Source organism: Leptidea sinapis, chromosome 7, assembly GCF_905404315.1.
Source record: "Leptidea sinapis chromosome 7, ilLepSina1.1, whole genome shotgun sequence".
NCBI lineage: Eukaryota > Metazoa > Arthropoda > Insecta > Lepidoptera > Pieridae > Leptidea > Leptidea sinapis.
Genome location: NC_066271.1, coordinates 13,580,737 through 13,599,047, shown reverse-complemented (window position 1 = coordinate 13,599,047; position 18,311 = coordinate 13,580,737). Strand labels below are relative to the sequence as shown.

The 18,311-nt window shown below is 33.1% G+C and overlaps 3 protein-coding genes across 4 annotated transcripts; 2 read left to right on the top strand and 1 right to left on the bottom strand.

Annotated features, from left to right (window-relative positions):
• The first annotated feature begins 3,773 nt into the window (after positions 1 to 3,773).
• On the top strand, positions 3,774 to 5,316 carry LOC126965339 (60S ribosomal protein L34-like). Its single transcript, XM_050808883.1, has 3 exons — positions 3,774 to 3,867; positions 3,994 to 4,065; positions 4,952 to 5,316. Exons 2-3 carry the CDS (start codon positions 4,001 to 4,003, stop codon positions 5,244 to 5,246), a joined length of 360 nt encoding a protein of 119 aa, XP_050664840.1. The 5' UTR covers positions 3,774 to 3,867; positions 3,994 to 4,000; the 3' UTR covers positions 5,247 to 5,316.
• A 1,908-nt stretch (positions 5,317 to 7,224) lies between these two features.
• LOC126965285 (serine/threonine-protein kinase RIO3) lies at positions 7,225 to 9,819 on the top strand. Its single transcript, XM_050808798.1, has 2 exons — positions 7,225 to 8,690; positions 9,280 to 9,819. Exons 1-2 carry the CDS (start codon positions 7,359 to 7,361, stop codon positions 9,703 to 9,705), a joined length of 1,758 nt encoding a protein of 585 aa, XP_050664755.1. The 5' UTR covers positions 7,225 to 7,358; the 3' UTR covers positions 9,706 to 9,819.
• On the bottom strand, positions 9,814 to 17,737 carry LOC126965321 (uncharacterized). Of its 2 annotated transcripts, XR_007729517.1 has the most exons (7): positions 17,537 to 17,737; positions 17,200 to 17,452; positions 16,688 to 16,904; positions 16,535 to 16,613; positions 16,069 to 16,181; positions 11,861 to 12,125; positions 9,814 to 10,105 (listed from the first exon to the last, which is right to left on the bottom strand). XR_007729517.1 is itself a non-coding variant. In XM_050808863.1 (6 exons), the coding sequence occupies exons 1-6, from the start codon at positions 17,599 to 17,601 to the stop codon at positions 11,956 to 11,958; spliced, it is 897 nt and encodes a 298-aa protein (XP_050664820.1). In that variant the 5' UTR covers positions 17,602 to 17,737; the 3' UTR covers positions 9,814 to 11,955. The 2 variants fall into 2 exon arrangements, 1 of the variants encoding a protein (XP_050664820.1); XM_050808863.1 differs by having other exon boundaries at positions 9,814 to 12,125.
• Positions 17,738 to 18,311: the final 574 nt, after the last annotated feature.

Sequence of the window (18,311 nt, the reverse complement as noted above, 5' to 3'; positions counted from 1 at the left end):
CAGGGTCCGATCTTGCTCACACGCCCAACCGAACTAATCCGAGTGCCCATACAGTTTGTAAGCCCTTGCCACTATGGTATAGTTTTAGTTGCGCTATTTTAAAGCGTCAGATTAGCTTCCATTATATATTTAAGGATTCTGTTATATGAGATAGAGCAGAGTAGCAGCAGTAGACTATGAGCAAATCAGTGCATTCACCATTATTTAATATAAGAAAAGAATTTTATAAATTAATTACAACTTTTTATTCTCATGACAACGTAATTACTCTCATGACTGCTTTATAGTCATAGTAACCAAAAGTCACTAATTTCTTCTTCATTGAGTAAGACCTCTATGATACTCCCCCTCACGATGACCTTCAGGTCTGAGTGACGCCTATCATCTTTAGAAGCTTTAACAATCTTGGTTGTGGTTAATGCCGTTGTAAAAAGGTCTGCCTCCATATGTTCTGTGTCCTTGTAACGGATGGTCACTAATTTCTTCTGGACACAATCCCGTATAAAATGTTCCTTTATACTGATATGTTTCGATCTCTTACCAGTCATTTGATTGTTTGCTAACATCAGTGCAGCCAAATTATCATTATAGATCGTAACAGTTTGTTTAAAATCTCCAATATCTTCCAACAGTTCTCTCTCTCTTCTTCGTTGCTTCTGTCATCGCCATATATTCGGCTTCTGCTGTTGACAAAGCTACTGTTCTTTGTTTCTTTGTTGCATAACTGATAAGGCCACCACCATACTTAAAAATATAATCGGTATATGAACGACGGTCAACGGTACGTGCCGCCCAGTCAGCGTCAGCCATGCCTGTTAGTGCCATTCCTGATCTGATGGTTACATTCTTCGTTCTTTTTAAATAACGAATCACCCTTTTTGCAGCTTGCCAATGTGTATTATCAAAACATGTATTATATTGGCTCAAATAACTAATAGCAAACATTATATCTGGTCTTGTGGTTACAGCGAGGTACATTAGAGATCCAATTAACATTTGGTATGGTATATTCTCCATGTCTGTGAGTCCATTACCCTTCTCCAGTTTCAGACCAGTCTCCATGGGCGTTGACACTGGTTTACATTCAGCCATGTTGAACTTATTTATTAAATTTTCAATATAATTCTCCTGTGACAATGTTATTTCTCCCCCTACATGGGTGAATTGTATGCCCAGGCAATGATGGAGTGAACCCATATCTCGTAACTCAAAAACTTTTTGCAGATTTGTTTTTACTTCTCGTAACAAGATTTCTGATTTATATGCTAGTATTAAGTCATCCACATAAATGTTTGCAAACAGCTTTTCTCCTCCTTTTTCTAATATATACAAGCAAGGATCCGCTGAAGAATTCTTAAATCCGATTTCCAACAATTTCTCATGTAACTTTAAGAACCACTGTCTTCCTGCTTGTTTCAAACCATATATGGCTTTGTTTAGTTGACATATCCCATTATTTTTATATCTAAAAGCATTTCTTTTGCTTTTTTAATCAACTCTTTGTCTTTTCCATGTGTAATTATGTATTTTAAATATTTATCCAGATTTTTCGGCTTCTTCATATAAATTTGTTCATCTATATCGCCGTTTAAAAATGCAGTACACACGTCTAACTTAAATTTATTTTCAATTGCATGTGCAATAAGTATTCTAAGAGTACTCATTTTTGCAACAGGTGCAAATGTTTCAGTGTAATCAATTCCTTCTTTCTGATTAAACCCACGCGCCACAAGTCGTGCTTTTCGTCTATCTATGTCTCCCATTGCATTATATTTATATTTTAAAATCATTTTACGATCAATCAAATTTTTGCTTTCGTTCCTGTGTATAATTTTCATAGTATTATTTTTAAGATGAGATCTCGCTTATTATTGCATCTTCCCATTCATACATGTTCTCGTCTTTTTCACAGAAGAATGATTGTTCAGCATCCATCTCATAATCTTGATGCCATGCTGGTGGTTTTCTCTGTCTTTTATCAGTAGAACTAGTCGGATCTATTTCATCTGTTTCTGTATTTGCTTCAACAAATATTTCATCATTGTTCAATTCCTGTTCAGTTTCATCAATTTCATGTTCTTTCAAATCTTTATTATCTTCTACATTTTCTTTTTCAGGAGAAAATATAATTTCTATTTATTTTTTATTAACTACATCTTGTTTTTGTTCTCCTTTGATCTCGTTTTCATAAAACATTTTGTCCAGTATTTTGACATCTCTGCTAATCATTACCTGGTCTGTTTTTGGGTTGAAAATCCGGTATGACTTGTGATTTTCCGAATATCCTACAAAAATTCCAGGTGTCGCTCTGGCTTCAAATTTTCCATTTTTCTTTCCTTTTTTAAGTACAATCGCCTTAGTTCCGCATATGTGAAAATGTCTTAAAGACGGAACTCTCTTTACCCATTTTTCAAATGACGAAATGAATTTCGACTACGGTTCGCCAAGTAGTTAACTGTATTAATAGCTTCAGCCCAAAAAACTTCTTTCATATTGGCGTCATTTCACTTCATCAAGCAATGTCCTATTTTTTCTTTCTGCTAAGTCATTCTGTTCTGGCGTGTATGGTGCGGAAAGTCTAATTTTGATGCCATTCTCCTTCAAATATTTGTCAAAATTATTGTTAATATATTCTGTCCTATTGTCACTTTGTAAGCATACTATCTTCTTTTTGGTAAATCTTTCAGCCTCATTCTTGAATTCGTTAAATTTTGATAGAGTTTCATCCTTAGTTTTCATTGTATATACTCTTGTATATCTTGAATAATCATCTGTAAATGTGATGAAGTATTTGGAACCCCCTTTCGATGGCTGCCTCATGTGACCACATACATCAGCATGCACAATTTCTAATCTTTCATTTGTCCCTTGCTCATTTTTAGGTGCATTAAACGGTAGTTTTGTTGCTTTGCCTTTAGCACAGACTTCACAGTCTTTAACTGTGTCAATTTTATTGAATTCTAAGCCTTCCATAATTTTCTTATCAAGTGCTATTCTCATTTGTCCTTCATTTAGATGTGCTAACTTTCTATGCCATTGCTGCATTTTGCTTGCTTCGCAGTAATTAGCTTTCTCTTCTGTTTTCTTTAACGTAGTACAAACCGTCTGAATGTCTCTCTGCTTTTAACAGAATTTTATTGTTTCGCATCACGGTAGCATTTTTTTGTTTAAATAAAACTGTTCCACCTTTGTCTGTTATTTTTCCAACTGACATTAGATCTGTTGTCAGCGATGGTACGTACAAGGCTTCAGTTAGTGAAACTAACTGATGAGAAAGGCTCCAGTTAGGTTCAAATACATCAATATATTTCATGAAAGATTGACATACAAAATAATAATTTATATTTTGGTAATAAAACCTATCTGAAAAAATATTTAAGATTTTCCAGTCCGTTCTGTTGCACATAGTATTTTCTTTGATTAATACAAGTGTTACACATTTAAATAAAACACTTGTAAAGATTCACTTTCATTCCCCTGAAAAGTGGATCTGGAAAGGTCTATAAACGTCGGGTTAACTAAAATAAAAATAAAAATAAAAATGTAACTTTTTATGCAAAAATCTAATGTAAAAATACAGTTACAATTACACGCGTTTTAATCCTTTACAAGTGTTTTATTTCAATATTAAGGTTTGAAGTTTTATTCTTAGCTTACTTTTGTGACACATTTCATTTTATTAGTTTTAAATTAAAGACCGCCAAGCAGCAAATACACTCTCATAAAACAAAATTTAAAAAAATATAAATCTCGTTGTACGTCAGGTCCGCTGTTTGCCTCTTTGTTATCTTTTAGATTTAGATCATCTTCTCTTTGTAAGTTGTGTTGTGTTTTACTTTTCTTTTCATGTCACCAGCTGTCATAGAGGTACGGCAATTTTTGAGCAAATGGAAAAATCTAATGAAATCGTAATTATTACGATTGAAGTTGTGTGAAATTGTAGTGATTTAAGTGCCTGAGAGTGTTTCTTACATAATTTATTTTATATTTCAGCTAGACAATGGTACAACGCTTAACATTTAGACGACGATTGTCGTACAATACTAAGTCAAACCAGAGGAGGATGTAAGTTTAATTTTAATAAAGTAACATTAGGCTCCATTTCTTGAATGTAGAAATAAACGCAGTTTAAAGTATTATTTGATTTACATCCATCAAAAGAAATTTACTTGGTTGAAAACATTTACAAGTTCATAACCTACTAAGCCCATGTTCACTTGTTATTATTTTAATAAAAGTGTGATAATGGGATAGAAACATGCAGCATTTACTATCCTTTTATTTCCGAAGTGGTTGTAGTGATTCAATTGATATCAGACAGATTTATCAATCGGTTTCGAATGATTAATTTCTTCAAGTTCTGCATGTCTAAACTGCCTTAGAAAGTTTTCACTATACAGGAAGTTACTAAACTACCAGTAAAGCAGAAAGGAGGTTAAATGGGACTTATAACGAGTCCATTCACAATATGTAAGAACCGTAGTAACACTAACATACCCCAAAAAATATTATTTTTACTGATGTAAAAACTACGCAGAATGTACTACCTAATTCGCGGAACGACATAATTTTTAAAAGACCTAAACAAACAATTTCATAATAAACATCAAATTACAGAAACGGCTCAAAGTGTACTCCGTGTAAAAATACACAACCTCACTCATCGGGATATTGCTTTTGTGGCATTTCGCACCAATATCGGTGCTATTGATGCGAAAACTGATCCCCACGCTGTTCGTCGTATCGTATGTGCTTGTTGATTAATGAAGATATTTTATCAACTTGTTCAGTTGTTCCTTTTAGGGATGTTGAATCACTTTTTAAATAATTGCATGTTTTAGTGTTTTCACACATCAGGAATAAATTTGCAGTCAGCAATATTCCATAATTTTGAAGAAGCATATGTGTCCTACAAAACAAACCTCATAAAATTCCTTTCACAAATTTCCAGAGTAAGGACACCAGGTGGCCGTCTTGTCTATCAGTATGTGAAGAAGCCTAAGAAGATCCCAAGATGTGGTCAGTGCAAAAGCAAACTCAGAGGTATTCAGCCAGCCAGACCAGCAGAACGGTCACGACTTTGCTACCGCAAGAAGACTGTCAAGAGGGTGTATGGGGGTGTCCTTTGCCACAAATGTGTAAAACAACGCATTGTCAGAGCCTTCCTTATTGAGGAACAGAAAATTGTGAAGGTCCTCAAGGCACAACAGGCTACCGCCAAGCCAGCAAAGAAAAGTGGAAAGTGAACTTTAGTCTGTACATAATATAAGCTAAAAAAAATATTTTATTAGTTTTATTGAAATGACAATCCCAATATTTGACTGCCTCTTTGTCTTCTGCACTTGAATTTGGTTGTTTTTAAGCCATTGGATATGAGATTGAATTTTCACTAGTGAAAATCGAGCCCACTGACCAGTTCATTTGTAGAATATTGGTAGTTTGTACTAAGTAAAGATCAGAGAACAAGTCTAACAAAATCTGATCAACTGTATGAGTTATTACCCATGTTAATTAATAATCACAAATTTTGGAACCAAAATTTCTAAAACTTCTGATATCCTACGGTTTTGAAGTAACTTTAAAGAGTTAGTTTTGGTTGTTAGGTTTCCTTCTGAGTAACTGGATATTATTTTTAGGCTGATTATTGTTTTTATCTCACCCAGTATCAATAACTGTTTTTCCCAGGTCCCATGTCCTGTCTAACTTAAAAAAAAAACACTTTTTTTGTTTTGGCATTTACACCAAATTTTTATTTATTTAACCTTATTGGCGTTTATAAGTTTATGTACATGTCAGCCCTTACACTAAGATACTAGTTATATACCTACGAATTATTTGTCCATTAGCAATATTTATCTCTGCTTACATTAAGATAATCTTCAAATATTTTTATTATCGTCTTGCAAGCATCAGTAATGCATTGACTTCTTTTTGCCTTTGATATCCGATGCAATGAAAGAATATGATTCACCAGTAGCTAGAAATTTCTAACAAAAGCTAATTTCTCTGCTGTAGTTATCGCATTTTGATAATGTGAACCATATAACGGCGTGCAACGCAGAGCTGCTTGAATTATCGGGGACATAGTGCTCTGTGAACGGCTTGATGACCTGTCGTTGCTTAGAGACTTCGCTCCATTGCATTCCTCTGCATCTATCACGGGGAGTGTTCCGATGAGCTGGTTGACCTGTTGCCGAATGCGACTTTCTAATCGAATGTGTGGAGTTGCTCCACAGTGTGGTTTTCAAGGAACTTTCTTCCACGTACAACAAAGCTGTAAAATGAGCATTGTACGGTGTTTCAAATAAAGTTCTATACAGCCCGCCAACGCTCCTGTGATTCCTCTGGTGTTGCAAGAGAATGTGGGCGGCGGTGATCACTTAACATCAGGTGCACTGTATGCAACTTTTTGAAGCAAATTTTCGGATTTTTTTAGTGACATCCTAAAAAAATTTCTGAATCCACTTCTGTTTTCAATTCTTAAATCATTCAATACGGTACAAGAGGCCCCATCTTGTCGTCTCCTCAAACATGATTAGAATTTGCTTCATATTGTATGATGTAGGTACAAGTATACTACACTCGTGAAGCCAAATTCCTCAGGATATATATAATACCTTGGTGTAAACGAGGGGTTAGGAGCTGTTGACTTAGGAACGCTTGTTAACGTAGGGCCTATATGTTTGACTTATAAAAATCATACATGTAGGTCACAGTATGAGAGATTATGTATGATCTAATAGTCTGACTGACACTGACTTAGTTTCTAAAGACTGCACTCGACGGCAATTATTGTGGTGAGGTAGATTATGTACGTTATGGTACCCGGTTAACAGCATCTTGAGTAGATCAATCCTTACGGAAACCACATTGGTAGCCAATTATTGCTACTCTACTATGGATAGCATCAATTCTTTTAAGATTAAATTTCTGTTCTAATGTTTTTCCTGTACCATCAAGCATGCATGGGGGCGGTACGAAGAAGCTTCCTGCAACGGTTTTTTTTTAGGAACGAGCTCAAGTTAATGTAGGTGAAATTTGGAAAGGTAGATAAATTTTGATGGCAGCCTTTTTATTATCATAACGTATGACAAGCGCTTACTGCTCTTCCGAGTCAAAACTGTCTAGATATAGTGAAAAAAATTATATGCCAATATTGCGTCAACTGTCAATCCATTTATTGATTCATTCAATTGTCAAAGACAAAGAAAATCCAAATACCAATTAGTATAAAGTATTACCAATCCATCAAGGACATAGGTACCTAACAATAGTGTGATCTACAAATTAAAGTTATATTTATTTTTATATTATATACATAAACAATATTATATTAGCTAAAAGTACTGTGATACAAAATGTCTAATCCCTGGAAAAAAATGTCTTCACCTACGGATGTACAAAACTTGTCGGATATAATGTCTGAAGAATATGCAAAAGGATTACAGGTTAAGGAAGAGGTTCGATTTGCTGAACAAATATCTGATCACAATATTGCATCTGATTCGAAAGAGTTTAGTCCAGAAATTTTGAAACAAATTGAAGATTTAAACGTTAAGGATTATTGCGACTCAGATTCAATTATTGCAAAAGTTTTGCAATGTCAGTTCGACAAAGAATATGATGACGAATTAAAACTAGTTGAGAAGAAACGTAATGGGGAATCAAAGGTTTCTGTTTCGTATGAAAACTACCGAACAGTTCCTGAGCATCTTGTTTACGATTCGGATTCGGACATCGAAGATGTTGTCGAAAAAAAAGATTGGGATCGGTTTGAGACCAATGAAAAGGAATTTGCTAGTTTACCTAAGAGAGGCTTTGTTATCAAAGATGGAGCAATGGTTACTAAACATGATAGTTTAATAAATGGAAGGAGGAATGCTTGTAAAGTTATGGCTTTTCCTCCAGAAATTTGTACAGGGGATGGTGCGGGATTTGACATGAAACTACCAAATCATGTGTTCAATCAGCTTAAAGAACACACAAGGTGGAATACAGCTCGTAAACATAAAATGTTAGATAGAAAGGAAAGCCAAGCTACTGCCGAAATGGGTCTTGATGAGGCCACTAGACTTATTTTATTTAAACTCATCAATAATGGTCTCTTAGAAGATATCAATGGAGTTATTTCTACTGGTAAAGAGTCTGTTGTTTTACATGCCAATAGTGACCCAACATACCCAGATATGGTGCTTCCAAAAGAATGTGCAATAAAAGTTTTTAAAACAACATTAAATGAGTTTAAAACTCGTGACAAATATATTGAGGCAGATTACAGATTTAAGGATAGATTCTCCAAACAAAATCCTCGTAAAATTGTGCACATGTGGGCTGAAAAAGAGATGCATAACATGATGAGAATCCAAAAAATCGGATTGAATTGCCCAGTAATGGTCTGTTTAAAAAAACACATTCTTGTAATGTCATTTATTGGTAAGGATAATAAGCCTGCTCCAAAATTACGAGATGTTGTAATGAGCCTAGATCAATGGGAAAGTGTTTATAATGAGATTGTTGATGCAATGCATAAGTTGTACAATGTTGGACATTTGGTACATGCAGATTTGTCTGAATACAATATCTTGTGGTGGGATAATAAATGTTGGTTTATTGATGTCTCACAGTCTGTTCAACCTGATCATCCAAATGGATTGGAGTTTCTTCTCAGAGACTGCCGCAACATTGTCAATGTTAGTTTAATTATTTTTTTAAATACTTTTATATGGTAAATTGTTTATTACAAGTAGAAGTGAGAATATCCTTAAGGCAAACTAGGCAGGTACTTAGGCAATCTAATAAGGGGTGTGAGTTTTAAGAAATAAATTTGGTAAATAAGTATGCACTCTACTAACATATACTTATTGTCAAAGATTCTTTTATTCTGTTTATTTGTGTGGTAAAATCTTTCTATGTGCATACAGAATGTAAGGGAAATATGATGTTTGAGACAGCTGGGATCAAGATTGAAATATTTTATCCATCACCATATTACAAAGTTCCATCTAAAATTATTATGTATTGCTAGAGGGACACCAATCAGGTTCTTGCCTAGAGCACACAATGTTTTAATGGGCCTCTGATTACAAAGCATAACATACCACATGCCATTTAATGTATTATTTTCTGTATTATAATATAGATAATACATTATTTTTTCTGTTTTTAATTAATTCTTAAATTAACTAGTAAATATTATTCTGTTTTTAATTCATAGCAGTCTAGTACTAACTAGTAAATACTAATATGATCATTTATATTATTTTTTAACTTTTGTTGCAGTTCTTTGAAAAGAAAGGTGTTACAAATATGAAGACAGTTGATGAATTATTTAAATACATCACTGGATTTGATGAAGTTGATGTAAATATGCTTGAAGGTGTTCACACTACATTCAATTCTCTTTCCTGCCGCTTTGAAGTTTCATTGGATGATAACAGAAATGTTAGCTATCCATTTGAATATTGCTGGCAGAAAGCAAGTGAAAAACCCAAAACTGAAAAAGAAAACATTGAGAATGATGATGAGTTTGATGAAATGTGGATACATTCCCAGAAAAATAAAGCAATGGATGTAGCTTCTAATTTTGGTAATGAGATAAATGAGGAAGAATCAGTTGTTGTTGACAATAATGTTAACTTTGGTAATCATGTCGATATTCCTATTGATATAGGTATAAGTAGTGGCACATTTGAAAAGAAATCTTAAGCCCTGCTATACCACATTGAAAGCAAAATTTGAAAAATGCATGTTGCATTAGAATCAAATCATTAGAACACAATGTATTTATTGGTGAATTGAAATAAAAAAACGACATTTTAATTTATGTATTTTATTATAAAAACTACTGAGATCATTATAATATGACTATAAATAATATTCAATGGGTTTATAAAATATAGAATGATGTTAAGCTGCTCTACTAATTAAAATACAAAAAGAATTATACATATTATAACTTGTATAAATTAATTACTGTGCACTTCATTGCAATTTTCCCAAAATCCCTGTCGGTTCTCCACCTTGAGAGTACAAGTAGTACTATGTTTGTGAATAACTTTTTTTTCATATCAACACGTGAGATTAAAACTGATGATTTTGACTGTGTCTGTGAAAAAATAACTACAGTAGTAATGATGTTTCAATATAATAATATTTTATTTATATTTATTTCTTGTTTGTACAGTCCTGTGCAACCTTAAACTGATATATTAACCTTATTAGACAGTGAACACAGATAAAACATGTCAGCATATCTGATGATTTTAAATAGAGCAACTAAAACTATACCGTATCGGGCAGAGCTTACAAACTGTACCAGCTTGTGATTTTTAATGAATAAATATTCTGCTGACAATACATTTATTATTTAAAAATATAATAAAACTCTTAACCTAATACTTAATCAAATTTAATTATTTATCTGTTCTTTGCCTTTAAAAAATAATGCACTCTACTTTATTTACACATTATAATAAATGTTGGTATAACAAATAAGACAAGTGATGGAGATTCAGTGGAGTCTGTGAAGTTGTTGGTGTATTTTTGTTAACATGTGTACTTAGGTTTGTTTATGCTGTATGATAATGTAAAAACTAAAATGATACTATATAAATATTGAATTACAGAATCATTTTATTTATCATTTTGCAAGAAACACTTGAATCTCAATAAAGTTTGATTATAATTAAATTAAATTAAATTAAGTATTTTAAAGTGTTGAAATAATATCAAAAAAAGGATTAAAACGCGTGTAATTGTATCTATTTTTTATTTATTTATCTATTTTGTATTTGCGGTAAAGTTACATTTTCTATTATTTATTTATTTAAACTGACGTTTCGTGACCTTTGCAGGAGCATGTTTTCGTATTTAATGTAAATCTGTAACATTTACATTAAATAAACAAGACACTGTATTCTAAAATGATATAAGTATTTTTTTATGGAAGAGGAGGGCAAATTATTAGGTATAATTACACAACTTGATAAAATTAAATGTGTTACATATTAGGGGTTAATTAAAGTATGAAATTACCGATTTGTACTGAAAAATTTTTGCTGTTTTTTTTTAATTTAACATAATTACCGTTGGAGCACAGGCTGGCGAATGGTTTCTAATTGCAGTTCCTGTAGAGTTAAATCGGTTTCTCGTGCTGTATGAGGTCTCGCGTTATCATGGAGCAATGATGGTGAAGATCGATTCATGAGTCAGGGCTGTTTCACTGCTAGTTTTGCTATCATTGTTCAGAGATTGGCACAGTAGACATCTGCCGTTATTGCTTGACCAGATCGGAGAAAGCTATAGTGAATAACACCAAGATGAGACAGTTACTCAGTACCCTTACCATTTTATTGGTAAGCTTTGTTTTAGGACACTGTTGCGGCGTTTGACCTGGGGTCAGCCATTGCAGTTTTCGCTTATGGTTATCGTAAAGAATCCACTTTTCTTGCATGTCACAATTTCGATCCAATTTTGCTTCATTTCTGTATCGATTCAACGAGGCAACACAAGTTTTAACACGAATTTCTTTCAGCATATCAGTCAAATCATGACGCAAGAATAAAAAAAACAACTGAAAGTCGATAATATAATGCACGTTTTTTTAAAAGAAGACCTACATAGGTACCATGTGAAATAAGTTTCACTCAAAAATCTCAAACCATGAAGGTTCTATATCAATTCGAAGTACAATAAAACGGCAGTTTCATACCTTAACCCCTAATATTATAATAGCTCTAGATATGCCTGCTATATTGACATAGCAAAAACTTTAATCTAGCCGCATAGAAACCCTTAGCATTAAAAAAAATACTATATTACCTAATTTTGATTATAAGTAAAAATGTTATGTCTTACATACCTATAACATGCATCACATTAAACTAAATGTAAAGTGTATATGTGATGTAATAAGATCCATATTACAAATAAGTGAGATAAATAGATAATTAATGTCTATTCCTCTTGTTTCTTCTTAATAAGTGTTTCCAGCAGACTCTTCTGCAGGTTGTTGAGATATGGTTTCACTTCATTAGAAATGCTCAGCAATGCCTGGTGGTCGGACATACTACTAGATATTATAATTGACTGCAGCTTCAGTTTCAAGTCGGTGCTGAATGGCATCACTGAAAAATAAAATTAGTCAAGAGTAATATATATCTATCAATAAGTGTATTACAATACCTAGGTGATGTTTCAATCAAATTTTGAGTCACTAAGTAGTTCCCAAAACCTACAGGTCCTATGGTGCCGCGTATTCCCGAAGAAACAAAGTTCCTCCTGCCTTTTTATAAATACACACACGCCATACGCCATACACACTTTGCACCCCTATTTAGCTTCTTCCTGCAACTCCGTCCGCGTGGGGCACCATATAAACCTCCACACCCCCATTTCTTCCCCTTAGGGGATGATTTCCGGGATAAAAACTCCTATCCTATGTCCTTCTCCGGGTCTCAAACTATCTCTATACCAAATTTCATCGAAATCTAATTCATGCAAACTTTGCACCCCTTTTTAACCCTTTTAGGGGTGAGTTTTTTCAAAACGCTGAAAGTCATTTTCTTGTATTGTAATAAGGAATCCATACGCAAAGTTTCAAGTCCCTTACTTATAATATTACTCCATCCCCATACAAACTTTGCACCACTTTTTAACCCCTTTAGGGTGGATTTTTTCAAAATGCTGAAATTAATTTTCTTGTATTGTAATAAGGAGTCCATACGCAAAGTTTCAAGTCTCTCTCTCAAAAACTTACTCCATCCCCATACAAACTTCCAACCCCCTTTTCACCCCTTTGGGTGGGTGAAATTTTCAAAAATCCCTTCTTAGTGGATACTTGCGTTGCTTATGTAAACTACCTGTTGTGAAAAAAATCAGCTTTCTAGGTTCAATGGTTTAAGCTGGGTGTTGATTTAAGGACGCGTTCTCAAAACAGAGAGGTATCGAATCGCACCACTACACTGACACCGCTCAAACACATACACGAACTTAAAGTTAATTGCGGGCATCAAATGAATACTTTAGCAAGTTTGAATTTTGTTTTTTTTAATACCTATGTATTTTTGATAATTGTTTGATGTATTCGTTTAGTAGTTAAATATTAGAACTTTAGATGTCAATTCTGTCGCATAACGTCGTGTGCAGTAAACGCAGTTTTTTTAAATCCAAGATGGCCGCCACGAAAAATTATGATTTCAGCAATATGGGTATCGTATCCGAGGTTATCGAGGGCGCAGAGAACGATTTTGGGATCATTGTTGAAATCCAAGATGGCCGTCGCGCAAAATTATGATTTCAACTATATGGGTATCGTATCCGAGGTTCTCGAGGGTGCAGAGAACGATTTTGGGATCATTTTTGAAATCCAAAATGGTCGCCGCGCAAAAATATAATTTCCACAATATGGGTATCGTATCCGAGGTTCTCGAGGGTGCAGAGAACGATTTCGGGATGATTATTGAAGTGAAACTTCTTTGCCCGCTTGAGGGTAAAATTTTTACAGATGAGACGGAATAAAGTGTCACGAAAATGAATGACGTTTTTATCCAAGAAGAGGGGAGGGAGATTGAGTCTGATTGAGATAGAGTGAGAAAATTCGAATGTAGCATGAAGCAGACGGTACCGCTATGAAGTAAAACAACTTCACTACTAGCGTTGTATAATGCAGGTTTAGCGTGCGGCCGCGAGTATGTAGAACATCTTCCCTACTAGCTTTGTATCGTGTTTAATGAGTAATAATAATTAGTAAAACATATAATAATTTCTAATATTGACAAAAATCCATTGGTTTAGAGAACAGATTAGGATAATAATTAATATAAACGAGGTTTTCACAAATAAGTTTCACTTCTGACATGTGTACCTACTTTGTACGCACGCTATTTTTTGTGTTGCCTGGTGCTTTGAACGTAGCTTCCCCCCTGAGAACACCTCCCCTAAAAGTGTAGTTGAAAAAATACTACATACCTTGTGGGGTATCGTTGGATAGGTCTTTGAAAGTTAGATTCAGGTTTGATACATTAAAGTTATACATTTACATTTATGGTCTTTAGAAAATAATGCGGGATTTAGGAAGACATACGTTACATTTATGTAATATATAGGTATCATTAGATAGGTCTTTCAAAATCAAATTTTGAGATTTTTAAATTAGATTGGTAACGGAATGTGTTTTGTAAATATTGTGGGTGAAAAGTCGAAACGTAAATATTTCTATATTATTAGGGAATGAAGTATTAATATAGCATGTGGGATATTGTTAGACAGGCCTTTTATAATATAATTTAAGTTTATGAATAAATTCCAATTTTGGCGAAGTAAATGACACCCATGAAGAAAATTTTGTAGATTTCATAGGCGCCATCTTGGATTTCGATTTTGACCCGATATTCGTTATTGTTGACCCCGAAAACCATGAAAATGACACCCATGAAGAGAAGTTGGTAAATTTCATAGGCGCCATCTTGGATTTCGATTTTGACCCGATATTCGTTATTGTTGACCCCAAAAACCATGAAAATGACACCCATGAAGAGAAGTTGGTAAAATTCATAGGCGCCATCTTGGATTTCGATTTAATATAGACCTAATATTTAGAGATGAAAATAAATCACTAATTCTTTAAAAAAAATACAGAAACATATTTTTTTGAAAATCGAACTGCGTACAAAATATGTAAAGTATCAAAGACAGTATTGTAGAGCTTATAAATAATATTCATGTTCGTACAGCGATCTTTCCGAGTACGAGCTGCTACTTACAACCGACACAGTGTCTACCCACGACGGCGGCCGAGCGCGGACTGACGTTGTTTCGATAGATCTCTGTATGCAATGCGTATGGAGGGACAAAATAAAATAACCCTTAATACAACACTTTACAGCTCATGCTTATCAGAAAAATATATGAATTTTAGACGATAAATTTTTATTTTTTTCTGAGATTATTTATAACATATTCATTAATTTATTTCCCGTATTTTTGAAAATATTATATCTGCTTTCCTTACGTAATTTTTAAGAGACAAATTATGTAAGTAGTAACAGGAAAACTGATCCTGAATGAAGCCTCATTTCGTCAATTTTGTGTGAAGAGATAACGGATAATCGGTTTTACGACATAAAATATCAAAATTTTAAAGCAAATATTTCCCGTTAATTGGAGATAAAGAAGTAATCTATTTTTGGCAATTTTTAGTTTTGTTAGATTTAGTTTCATTTCATCACAAACTCTACCGAAAAATATCTTATTTTTGTCGAATTCGTAAACGCGTCCTTAAGTCAGTCAGTCAGGACTTTTACGTTTATATATATAGATTTGAAAAACAGATATGAAATAGTTTTTTTTTAATGATTATAAGCGACAAGACGAGCAGGACCTTCAGCTGATGGTAATTGATACACCCTGCCCATTACAATGCAGTGCCATTCAAGATTATTGAAAAACCCATAAATTCTGAGTGGCACTACAACTTCGCTTGTCACCTAAGATGACATAAGATGTCAAGTCTCATTGGGCCAGTAATTTTACTAGATACGGCGCTCTTCAGACCGAAACAGAAATACTTACGCATTACTGCTTCATGGCAGAAATAGGCGCCGTTGTAGTACCTATAATCTAGCCGGCATCTGGTGCAAAGGAGCCTCCCACCGGTCAAATAAAAAAGTTGTTTGTGTTAATTCAGATGTGCGTCTGAATTAACAAATGGTGTTGTTTTAGTGGAATGTTAACACAATTATTGTTCTTTTACTAAATTAAATGCCAATAAACATGTAAGAAATTAATCTTTTAATATATCTCAAATAATGTGAGTGCACCCAAAAAAAAATATATGATTCTTATTGTTGACTAGATGATTTAGTTGAAATTAGTAGAATATTAATTGTACAAACCTGTTCCTGCAGTAAGCATAAGTTATAAGAGAACATAGCCACAGAAGGAGATGACTTTCTATGGAGCTAATATATTTTAAAAATTAATTTATGACATAAAAAATAAAGTCACAGGCACAGATTTTGTATAGCACAACAGATAGATATATTTTGCAAACTAAAATTAATTTCTTACTCTCGTTATCTTCATCATTTTGCAGGTCTGAAAATAATTTCTTCAATGATTCACAGTTATTTTTACCATCTAGTTCTGTAATTAGACCCAAAAGTATTCTGCTAACTTGCAATCTGAAAAAATATTTAAAACAATTAGTAATATAATATTACTTATATTGGCTATAACAAGTAGGAATTTGAGTCGAAGAGTAAGGCATAGTTATTTCACATGATTATTTCTTAATAATATAATAAAACTAATTTAATGAAAAAAAAATGTGCATCCTACTTTTTGCTTGGAAAATAAAAGGTTAGGTTTGGTTGCCAAGTCTTTAATTCAAAGATATTTCTATGCACAACCCCACCCTGCGCCACTCAAGTTATTTGAATGTTGCAATCAATAATTGGCTATTCATGAACAATACAACACACATCTTAAAGCTACAGATATAATTACTATTACATTTAGATATAAAAATACATACTCGGATAATAATTTCCCAGGCAGTGGATGTTTGCTGTCCACAATTGTATTGCCTGTGCGTAATGCAATGTCATATTTGTCTGAAAAGTTTTGTTAAAGATAAGAAGATATAAACTAAAGATCATTTTTTAAATCACATAAACATTAAACTTACCACAATCTATTTGCAAGTTGAACAAATTATGCAAACAGGTAACCTTCATCATATTATCCTCTTGCAGTGTCTCCAATGCTTGTTCAAAGTATGCAGCTGCTTCTAACTTGTGATCCAGTTCAATGAGGTTATTTGCTATTTCCAGTAGTATCCATGTACGGATTGGTGATTTCTCTGGGTATTTACTCAATGCTTGTATAAAGCACCCAATTGCCGCCTGAAGTAATATTGTGTAATATAATATATCAAAATATGAGGATTATATGTCAAAATCAATGTTGGTGTAGATATTTGAATATTATTGTTGGTTCAGATGGTAAAAATATTGCTTTTTATAATTTACATCCATAAATCATAGTAAACTCTATTGTTTTTGGATAATGTCCCTCATAACTGATTGCATTTAACAAATATAATTTCATTGAACAGGAAAAAAAAAATACAGAAAAAAAGGGTAAATTAAATACATAATTATTTTTAGACAAAATCAGTACATAAAAAATCACTTTCACCTCTAAATTTTCCCTGTCAGGACTAAAGAACTTCAGAGTGGCCAATTTTTTTTCAGCTTTTATGAACTGTCTTGCAGCAGCTATATATTGCTCTGCTTCTCCCAAAAAGTTGCCAATAGCAGCCTCACATTTAGCAGCACCAATGTATGTCTGCCCAGCAAATGTGGGTTGTTCAGAATGTTCACATTGAATTGCAAGACCAATAAACTCATGTTTTGTTGCCTCTGATACATTAGGTTTTCGCATAATACGTCTGAAATACGTTTTATTTTAACTTATTAATTAAATAAAGCTTTTTTATGCTTGAGATATCGAACATAATATAAGACCAACATACTTTTTTAATTTCGTGTTAATATTTACGTATTGTTCATTAAAACTAGCACTTAAGTCAGTCGACATTTTCTATTTAATATTTGAATTGATATAACAAATTCGTCCACGAATAACAAACTTATTATAATGTATTTATTCGATGTTTATTTTTATGTTAAACAATTCAAATTCCAATTATTCAAGACAAATCACAAAGGAAATAAACATAAATTAATTGTCAATGTCACATTTTTTTTTTTAATTTTATGACTGGTAACTAGGTCTTAGTTCAAGTGATATTATTTTTTTTATACTCTTCATTGCACAGTTCAAATTATCTATTGGCCCTAACTACCTATTTACTTTTATGCTTGACAAAGACTTGTAAGTTGTGAATATGTCTGTGATCTGTGATTCCTCCGGTGTTGCAAGAGAACGTGGGCGGCGGTGATTAGAGATTTTTAAATTAATTAAATTTAACTGTTTTTTGTCAATGGTTAACAGGTTGAAAAAACTGTTAAATCGTCAATGGATTAATGCATTTATTAATAATTAATTTTTTATTAGGTTTATATTACATTAATAACATTGTTAAATTTTATTTATACGAAGTAGCTATTTCTTCAATATAATATCAAGTCATAGATTTCGTTCGCAAATTTGTCAACTGTTTTGAATTAAGCTGTTTTAGTGAGGCATTCAATCATCAATTTACTGGCGTTGTTGTGGCGGAAGTACAACTGAGAAAGGGATAGGTTCAAAAGGGTCGGAATTATGCTTCATTTATTGCGAGTTAC

What these genes read in the sequence shown, in the direction of transcription:
- LOC126965339 (XM_050808883.1), top strand. Translation starts at nt 4,001, where the DNA reads ATGGTACAACGCTTAACATTTAGACGACGATTGTCGTACAATACTAAG. An exon ending in AAGTCAAACCAGAGGAGGAT is followed by an intron (nt 4,066 to 4,951) that starts GTAAGTTTAATT and finishes ACAAATTTCCAG; the next exon opens with AGTAAGGACACCAGGTGGCC.
- LOC126965285 (XM_050808798.1), top strand. Translation starts at nt 7,359, where the DNA reads ATGTCTAATCCCTGGAAAAAAATGTCTTCACCTACGGATGTACAAAAC. An exon ending in ACTGCCGCAACATTGTCAAT is followed by an intron (nt 8,691 to 9,279) that starts GTTAGTTTAATT and finishes CTTTTGTTGCAG; the next exon opens with TTCTTTGAAAAGAAAGGTGT.
- LOC126965321 (XM_050808863.1), bottom strand. Translation starts at nt 17,601, where the DNA reads ATGTCGACTGACTTAAGTGCTAGTTTTAATGAACAATACGTAAATATT. An exon ending in CAACTTGCAAATAGATTGTG is followed by an intron (nt 16,614 to 16,687) that starts GTAAGTTTAATG and finishes AAAACTTTTCAG; the next exon opens with ACAAATATGACATTGCATTA. An exon ending in AAATGATGAAGATAACGAGA is followed by an intron (nt 12,126 to 16,068) that starts GTAAGAAATTAA and finishes TTTATTTTTCAG; the next exon opens with TGATGCCATTCAGCACCGAC.